At 46.0% G+C, this 9,949-nt stretch overlaps 1 protein-coding gene across 2 annotated transcripts in view; it reads left to right on the forward strand.

Moving 5' to 3' along the window:
• Positions 1-9,949, forward strand: part of LOC126998670 (uncharacterized) — a 104,847-nt gene that overhangs the window by 34,549 nt on the left and 60,349 nt on the right. For both annotated transcript variants that reach the window (XM_050860645.1, XM_050860647.1), the window contains exon 2: positions 7,754-7,835. In XM_050860645.1, the coding sequence (XP_050716602.1) occupies positions 7,754-7,835 (82 nt within the window). The remainder of the gene's footprint in view (positions 1-7,753; positions 7,836-9,949) is intronic.

The following is a 9,949-nucleotide window of genomic DNA, read 5'->3' on the forward strand; positions in this document are numbered from 1 at the left end:
CAGCCTTAGGAAGATCAGAAGAGAGGTAAACAGTGCTTGCATGGCGGAGGGAAGGGTGGCGAGACTCTAAAGATCCCGAACGATGGTATTCCTGAAGCCTTGTCTGAGTACGCGTCGCGGAGAAAACCAGCAGCATTAGAAAGATCATAAGAAAAGTAAACATTTCTTGGCGGCGGAAAATATGGACGACTAGACTACAGGAGCGCCGAACGATGGAATTCTTGAGGCCTTCCTTGTCTGAGAACGCGTCGCAGAGAAAACCAGCAGGAGTAAGGAAGATCATAAAGGAAGTAAACATTTCTTGGCGGCGGGAAATGTGGACGGCTAAACTACAATGGCTCCGAACGATGGTACTCTTAAGCCTTTGTCTAAGAACGTGGCGCTGAGTAAACCAGCACCATTAGAAAGATCATAAGGGAAGTAAACAATGCTTGGCGGAGGTAAATGTGGACGGCTAAACTACAAAGGCTCCGAGCGATGGTACTCTTGAAGCCTTGTCTGAGAACGTGCCGCTAAGAAAACCAGCAGCATTAGAAAGATCATAAGGGAAGTAAACATTTCTTGGCGGAGGGAAATGTGGACGGCTAAACTACAATGGCTCTGAGCGATGGTACTTTTGAAGCCTTGTCTAAGAACGTGCCGCTAAGAAAACCAGCAGCATATGAAAGATCATAAGGGAAGTAAACATTTCTTGGCGGAGGGAAATGTGGACGGCTAAACTACAAAGGCTCCGAACGATGGTACTCTTGAAGCCTTGTCTGAGAATGCGACGCTGAAAAAAAAAACAGCAGCGTTAGAAAGATCATAAGGAAAGTAAACATTTCTTGGCGGCGGGAAATGTGGAGCCCAGACTACAAAGGCCGCGAACGATGCTAAGGGTTACGTTCTTAAACATTTCGACGCCCAAGCTCACCTATCTGACAAGGCTTTCGTTGGCGCTGTGGGCATTTCCAAGAGTAGTTTTATGACCCTGTTGGTAGTTTGACCGTTCTTCTGTACCCTGAACATAAAAGATCACTTATTACCATACGATTTGTCTCCTTTTCGGCCACTGGAAATCGTTGACGTGAGGTGGAAGCGTCTGAAAGGTTGATGTTCTCAGACGATTCCTTCTCTCACCTCAGCTATTTCCAAAGGCCTTAACCCGTCCGCTGCGATTGGCACGGATCTGGCTTTCACTGGTAGCCTGGTAACTATACTCTGTCTTTCTCTGCCTCTGTGGTGGATAGTGGTGTGTTTCCCATGTGGTATTGGTGTGCTGGATATCCCCTCCCAAGGTGCAGGACTTTACATTTCTCTTCATTGAACTGTAGCAGCCACTTTTTGTTCCATTTCTGTAGCTTGGTGAGGTCTGACTGTAGGAAATCAGTAGTCATTGGGTTAAAGGAGATCAGTCGGGTTCTAATGAGTGTCTTTTTAGGCTCATAGTACAAAAGAAGGATCAGATTACCACCGGGATCATAAAACTACCTCTGGAAATGATCAAAACTCCCAGGAAAGTCTTGTGAAATATATGAACTTGGGCGCCGAAATGCTTAAAAATATAACCTTCCAAAGTAGCGACCTAAAATTCTTGAAGCCTTCCTTGTCTGAGAACGCGTCGCTGAGAAAACCAGCTGCGTTAGGAGGTTCAAATGGTACTGGTTACATTCTTGCACATTTCGACGCCCAAGCACACACATCTAACAAGGCTTTCGTAGGAGTGTGTGGGCCTTTCCAGGGGTAATTTTATGACCCTTCTTCTGTACCATGAATCTAAAACAACACTCATGAGAACTCGAACGATCCCCTCCCTCTTCGACCTTTGGAAATCATTGACGTGAGAGGCGGAAGCGTCTGAGAGCACCGACCTGAGACTCTTGAAGCCTTCCTCGGGTCGCCGCTAAAACCACCCGCGTCAGGATCCATGGGTGCGCGATAGCCAGCCGTGGTTAATTACCGTTATAGCCAGTAGTGTACGCCGCCTTGCGCCAGTGGATTACAGTATAGTATATAAACGAGGGCTCTACAATTAAGTCCGGCGGAGAATGAAGGCCAAGATGCTCGCCGTCGATAAGCTGAGATCAGACAAGCTGGGGAAGAAAGTTTGAGTTAGTGCTGCGTCGGGATGAAAATTCCTGGCCAGAGCATGAGAGAGAAGCGCCGAGGAAACGATGCACACCCAACATGACCCGAAGGAGTGGAGAACAGAGTGAGGGGTGGGAGGGGGACGCATAAGGGGGCGGGAGCAAGCTAGTTGGGAGAAGAAAGTCTGAGTTGGCGTTGCATCGAGGCGAAAATTTCTGGCTAGAGCATGAGAGAGAAACGCTGAGGAAGCGATGTGCACCCAAGATGACCCGTAGGAGAAGTGGATGAGTACTGAGTGAGAAGGGGGGTAGGGATCGGTAGGGGGTATAGGAGGGGAGGGAGTGAGCAGCTAGTTACGGGAACACGAGTAATAATGTCGAGACTGTCATCCCAGCACACCGCCAGGCCAAGAAATGTTTGAGGTTTCATTAAGAATACAAGGGTAGGAAAAGCCGACATCCTTTTTATTTTAATACTTACTATTTACTGCAACACTTTGTCAACTAAGTCTTACTTCATTACTTATTACTGACCGCAGTACTTCAGTACTTACTACTTACTTCAGTACTTCATTACTTACTTTTCATTACTTCAATAGTTACTTAAAATACAGGTGGAACAAGGTAAGTACCTGATAGTTCACCCGGCGTTCTGACATTAATCCGAACCAAACCATTTCTTTAACTTATAACGTCTAGTAACGCTGAGAAATGTCACCAGCCGGCATACACACCCCTTAGGCCACGTGCTTTTCCTTTATTTTGAAGCAAACCAAACCACTTGCTTCCATGACTTGGAATGCAATTTTATGATAACAAAAACCATGCTTGAATTACGTGAATTTCACTTTAAGCAGCCTCTTCACTTCTACTGGACCTCAACCCTCGCATAACCCTTCATGGACTGAGGTATACCTATACTTGTATACCTATCCCTCGTAACCCTCGCATAACATTTGCATAGAATGAGATATACCTATAATAGTATGCCTATCCCTCGTAACCCTCGCATAACACTTGCATAGAATGAGATATATGTATATATACCTATACATGTATGCCTATTCCTCGTAACCCTCCCATAACACTTGCATGGGATGAGATATACCCATAATTGTAGGCATATCCCTCAGAACACTTGCATAACACTTGCATTGAACGAGATATACCAATTTGCACCCGTAACCCTCGCAGGACGATAACAGTGGAAAGTGTTATCGTCTCCACATATTCCTTAGACGAGGTCAACATTGAGTAACTACAGACGAGCAAAAATAATTATACAACCAGAATGGATCCAGAACTATCTATGTATACCTCTGTCATTGCCCCTTGCGTGGTACCGAACAGTCCAAGACGATGACCAAGAGAAGTGTTCGCGTCTCCAGTCATTTTTATATTGAAACGAACAGTTCACGAGTAGCTACAGACGAGCACAAATTACATTACAACCAGAAGAAGACAACGCCAGAAGGGGAACCAAAAGAAACGTTCGCGTCTCCTTATGTTCCTATGATGAGACGAACACCGAGTAAAAAATGACGATACAACCAGAAGAGAAAAGACTGAAGGAAGGGGGAGACATGACAGGGCATAACGAAAGGTGAAACACGGAAGAGTGATGAAATTGAACAAGAAAGAAAATAAAGGGAAGATACGCCAATCAAGAAAACATCAAAAATAGAACGAAATACGAAGAGAAAAAGGGAAACGAAGGTGATGCATATTTCAAAGACACGAGACATTACTTACGGCACAAGAAAGCGAAAAGTAGTAGTAGTAATAGTCGTAGTAGTAGTAGTAGTAGTAGTAGTAGTAGTAGTGGTAGTAGTAGTAGTAGTAGTAGTAGTAGTAGTTGGAGTAGTAGTAGAAAAAGAAGATGATGTAGAAAAAGAAGAAAGAAGAAGAAGAAGGGAAAGAAGAAGAGGAAATAAAAGAAAAAGAAGAAGAAGAAGAAGAGGAGGAACGAGAGAAGTCCAAAATGATGAGGTGAAGAGAACAAAAACAAGGAGAGCAAAGTGGAACGAAATGAGAAGAAAGCGAACGAGTAGCGGATTTACCTTTTTTTCCTTCAAGACGAGGCCGGCATGTGTTACTCCCTCCGTCCCTTCTGCTGTTATATTAGAAGGAATCTCCTCCCTTTCTCTGTACATACTCTTTCCTATGACTTAAGTTCTTTCAAGAGGGAAGCATTAAAACACCAACTTTATTATTATTATTATTATTTTTACATTCTGCCTATAGCGCCTGTTGGCTTTCTTGAGGGGCCTCTTCGGCGATCCCAGCCCGTTAGTGGCCCAGGCGAATTTTATTTACAGTGGCTGCCGTGATGTATGACTTGCTTGGCCCATGATGCCCCCCGGTGCTCCTCTTCACCTAAGTCGCTGAGGTTAGGGTTGATTGAAGATCTGGGCAGCATGTGGGTACTCTTCTGCCACTCGGTGATGGTTTGAAAATTCAGCGTGTTTCTTTGGGACTCGAACCATGGGCTCACCACGCCCGCACGCTGACCGCTCGGCCACCGTCACCCTCCAAATCACTCTTTATGCAGCTTCCTCTGTCTTTATTTTCTGTTGTTGTTGTTATTGCCTGCGTCCTGTACCATAAAAAGAAATGACGAGAGAGTGAATAAATACGGAACACGGTGACTATAAGCTGATAGGAGTAGAAAACAGGAGAAAATACGTGTAATCAATCAATCAATCAGTTTGTTATATAACGTCTAAAAAAGAGAACAAAATTAAAGAAATACGGAGAGAACGAACATATAGTTAATAGAAGCGGAATCAAGAAGAGGCTGCGACAGACGTGAGCCTAGTCGACCGAACCGCCGGGCCGCGAGAAGCCAGGGCGAGAGACAAGCAGGGCAGAAGAGGTGAAGGAAGGGCCAGCGGGGATGAGCCTGGCAGCGTCTCTCTTCCGCTTGTCCGTGTGATTGGAACGAGTGGAAGAGACGCCCGCCAGCCAGCCAGCCCCGCCGACACGACAAATTTAGGTGTGTGTGTGTGTGTGTGTGTGTGTGTGTTTGTGCTGACCGGCCGGCGACGGAGTGGGTGGCCGGCGTGTGTGTGTGTGTCTGTGTGTGCGTGTGTGTGTCATTCACCAAGGTCTGATCATGTGTTTGACTCGCGGTCGTCAGTCACACACACACACACACACACACACACACACAGAGTACTGACTGACTGGTTGGCTGGTATGGCTGGCGATCGCAAGTCCAGCATGTGATCGTTCCGGCTTTCACACCCTCACCTGCCTGGCCTCTTCCCCGCGGGCCTGACTCTCTCGCTCACGACATTCAGCGGAGCGCATCTCGTCCCTAAGCAAGGCGGGGAGGCAGCCAATCCGGGCCCTGCTTGACGCTGATTGGCTCCTGCATGTGTAATAACGTGGCCACTTTTAGCCAATGTTCTCACTCTCGCCCCTCAGACAAAAGTTGCTCGTGGCGTTCTTTGTATTTTCTCGACTTAATGCATTTGGGTTTTGTTTTTCCAGCTTGATTATTTTTTTTCTTCTTCATTTGTGGATTTTCTTTCTTTTTGGTATGTTTTTTTTTTTTTGTGTGTGTGGGGGGAGGTGAGGATCTTTGTGTGTGTGTGTGTGTGTGTGTGTGTGTGTGTGTGTGTGTGTGTGTGTGTGTGTGTGTTTCCAGTTTCGTGTTCCTGACCTTTCCCACTGTCTGCTTAGATTCCTTAGTGTCTGTCTGTCTGTATGTATGTATGTATGATTCTCTCTCTCTCTCTCTCTCTCTCTCTCTCTCTCTCTCTCTCTCTCTCTCTCTCTCTCTCTCTCTCTCTCTCTCTCTCTCTCTCTCTCTCTCTCTCTCTCTCTCTCTCTCTCTCTCTCTCTCTCTCTCTCTCTCTCATCGTGTGTGTGTGTGTGTGTGTGTGTGTGTGTGTGTGTGTGTAGGGATATAGTCTTTACTTCTTTGCACCACCACCATCACCACCACCACCACCACCACCACCAGCCAGGGAGTGAATGCTTTCCAACACTATTAAAAGGTTTCAGCTCCTTCAGTACCTGCTTCCTGACCCCTCCCACGCTCTCCCACCCTTTTCCTTCTTTCCTCTTTTTTTTTCTCTCCCTCTCTCCTTCCCCCTCTCCTTCCCCCTCTCTCCTTACCCCTCTCTCCCTCTCCCTCCTTCCCTCTCGTTCCTCCGCTGTCCCTCTCCTTCCCTTCCTCTCTCCCTCTCTTCGCTTCCCTCTCTCGTTCTTCCTTTCTCTCCCTCCTTCCTCTCTCCCTCTCTTCGCTTCCCTCTCTCGTTCTTCCTCTCCCCCTCCATCCCTTCCTCTCTCCCTCTTCTTTCCTTCCTCTCTCCCTCTCTTCGCTTTCCTCTTTTCCCTTTCCTCTCCCTCTCTCTCTCTCTCTCTCTCTCTCTCTCTCTCTCTCTCTCTCTCTCTCTCTCTCTCTCTCTCTCTCTCTCTCTCTCTCTCTCTCTCTCTCTCTCTCTCTCTCTCTCTCTCTCTCTCTCTCTCTCTCTCTCTCTCTCTCTCTCTCTCTCTCTCTCTCTCTCTCTCTCTCTCTCTCTCTCCTTCCCAGTCTATCAGAGTAGCGAACATCTTGTCTTACATCAGCGGAATCAGCCATAACTACGGGTATTATTTTCATTAAATCATATTTGTGTTCACGGTATCTGGAGAGGAAGGGAGGAAGGTTGCTGGTGCCGGTGGTGGTGGTGGTGGTGGTAGGGGTGGTGGTAGTGGTGGTGGTGGAATTCTTGGTGAAAATGATGAGATGGTTGGTCAGTGGTTGTGGTGGTGGTGGTGAGGGTGGTGGTTTTTGTAAAGATTTTTGGTGATAGTTGGGGTTGTGAAGGTTGTTATAGTTGTTGTTGTTGTTGTTGTTCGTGGTGGTGGTGGTGGTGAATGTTTAAGGGTTGTGGTGTTGTTGTCGTTTGGTAGTGAAGCAAAGTCTCAAGTTCTATGTATTGATAAAAAAAAAAGTTAAAAACAAATACACAGAAAAGATGTTAAGATCGATCCCAATGAGCACAATAAAAAAATAAAAAATAGAAAATAGCACAGCAATTCGAAGATAACATTAGGAACAACAACAACAACAATGAACACAGAACAGCTATATTAACCCTTCAATGCTCGATGTAAAAGATTAACGCTTGAAGGTGACAGGAGTGTTATAATGTTTAGCGTGGAAAGAAATAAAGGAAAATAGAAAACAAGGGAAACGATCAAGGCAGGGAGATACAGGACTGAGTTAAGGGTTACAAGCCTATCAGGAACACACCATCTAACTTGTATGCACGTCTTTCTCCCGTACAGACACTCGACGTCAACAAGATAGTGAAGCCAACATAAGGAATAACAACAAACAAAAAACAGTGTCCTATCTCTATGCCGTCCTATTGCTATGCTATCCTATTCCTATTTCCGATGCTCAAAGTAAAAGATAAACGCTGGAAGATGACAGGTGTTGTGATAGTATAGCAATGGTATATAGGAGTTATCAGCCTGCCGAGAACACACCATCTAACTTGTATACACGTCTTTCTCCCGTACAGACACTCCTATTCCTATGCTATCCTATTCCTATTCCCGATGCTCAAAGTAAAAGATAAACGCTTGAAGGTGACAGGTTTTGTGATAGTATAGCAATGGTATATAGGAGTTATCAGCCTGCCGAGAACACACCATCTAACTTGTATACACGTCTTTCTCCCCTACAGACACTCAACTTCAACAAGGATAGTGAGGCCAATGACAGTGAGGGAGGCCAACTTAAGCAGCCTGGTCGACCACTCTTCAAAGGTAAGGAAAGACAATAGTAACAGTTCCCTTCTATTCATCGCTTATGTTGTTTTCTCAGGTGTTCTCTTCATGCTAACTGCCCTTCTGAACTTCAATTTATCTCTTCCATTTCTATCTTGTATTGTCCTCCTTATACGAACTTCATTGCATCTCTTACCCTGCTCACTTGTATTGTTCTTTTCATGTTAACCTCTCTTCTGAAGGAGGAGGAGGAGAAGGAGGAGGAAGACGAGTAAGAGGAGAACGAGGAGGAGGAGGAGGAGGAGGAGGGAACAGCTAAAACAGATATAAGAGAAGGAGGAGAAGAAGGAGAACCAGGTGTAGAAGAAGGGGGAGGAGGAGAGGAAGAAGGATAAGAGGAGGAGGAGGAGGAGGAGGAGGAGAAGGCGGGAACAGCTAAAACAGATATAAGAGAAGGAGGAGAAGAAGGAGAACCAGGTGTAGAAGAAGGGGGAGGAGGAGAGGAAGAAGAATAAGAGGAGGAGGAGGAGGAGGAGGAGGAGAAGGCGGGAACAGCTGAAACAGATATAAGAGAAGGGAGGAGAAGAAGGAGAAGCAGGAGCAGAAGAATGGGGAGGAGGAGAGGAAGAAGAGTAGGAGAAGGAGGAGGAAGAAGAAGGTAAGAGGAGGAGGAGCCGACAGAAGTACGTGGCTCTTCCATCATGCAGCTTCGTGGAGATAAAGTTTCCTCCCATCCTCTTCTCTCCCTCCCTCCAGGATTTTCTCTCCCTCGGCGACTCTCACGGATTGGCTCGCCTCTACCTGCCTCAGACGTCCCTCTTCACAGACAGACAGGTAGACAGATAGATAGACAAATAGATGGAGAATGGATAGATTGATAAATGGACATGTACATAGAAATAGGAAAATGTACTGATAAGTAGGCAGAAATAGATAGATAGATAGATAGATAAATGGATAGATAGATATAGAGAGAGAGTTAGACATGCATATGTATTTAATCGTATCTTCTTTTTATTATTGTTATTTCTACTACTTTTACTACTACTACTACTACTACTATAACTACTACTACTACTACTACTACTACTACTACTACTACTATAACTACTACTACTACTACTACTACTACTACTACTACTACTACTATAACTACTACTACTACTACTACTACTACTACTACTACTACTACTTCTTTCTTTCCTCCTTTTCACGTTTATACTTCATTTCCTTATCTCCTTCTTCTATCAAGCTATCTTTTTTTTTCCTTTTTATTAATATTCTTTTTTTTCTTATTTTTCCTCCTTTTTTCTTTTGCTGTATCTGTTTTATCTCTTCCAACTCTTCCTCCTCCTCCTCGTCCTCTTCCTCTTTCTCTTTGTCTTATCATCCTCGTCCTCATCCTCCTTTTCCTTCATCATCATCATCATCATCATTATTATCATCATCATCATCATCATCATCATCATCTTCACCACCCCTCTCTACCTCCTTGATAACTCCCACCACCACCTCTGCCTCCACCGCCACCCACTCCTTCCCCTTCTCCCTCCCCCTCTTGCGTGGCCAGTGGTCAGCGCGGGAGGCTGGCGGTGGGCGGAGCGGCGCCGCTGATATACCACCACCGCACTACAATTACTGCTGAGGAAGCGTGGACACGACAGCCGGCTCCTGCGCCCTCCCCTCCCCGGCCCGGCCAGGCGGCCAGCACACGATAAGCATTAAGTTGTTTCACTTGAACGACGTCGGGAGTCAACGCTTTGGGAGAAATGTTGGAGGGTTCCTGGATGCCTGACTACCTCATCCCTGCCCCGGACGGTGCTGAGGTCATGCTTGTTGGTCCGTCTTGAACTCTGAGAGGAACGCTTTGGGAGAAATGTTTGAGGGTTCCTGGATGCCTGAATACCCATCTCTGCCATAGACGATGTTAAGGTTATGCTTCCTCTCTCTCCCTGACCACCTCATCTCTGCCCCGGACGGTGTTGAGGTCATGCTTGTTGGTCCGTCTTGAACTCTGAGAGGAACGCTTTGGGAGAAATGTTTGAGGTTTCTTGAATGCCTGACTACCCATCTCTGCCTTAGACGATGTTGAGGTCATGCTTCCTCTTATATCCGAGAACGAAGAGTAGCTAAAGAGGATCGCCTAAGGAGGC

This window comes from Eriocheir sinensis, chromosome 14 (assembly GCF_024679095.1).
Source record: "Eriocheir sinensis breed Jianghai 21 chromosome 14, ASM2467909v1, whole genome shotgun sequence".
Taxonomy (NCBI): domain Eukaryota; kingdom Metazoa; phylum Arthropoda; class Malacostraca; order Decapoda; family Varunidae; genus Eriocheir; species Eriocheir sinensis.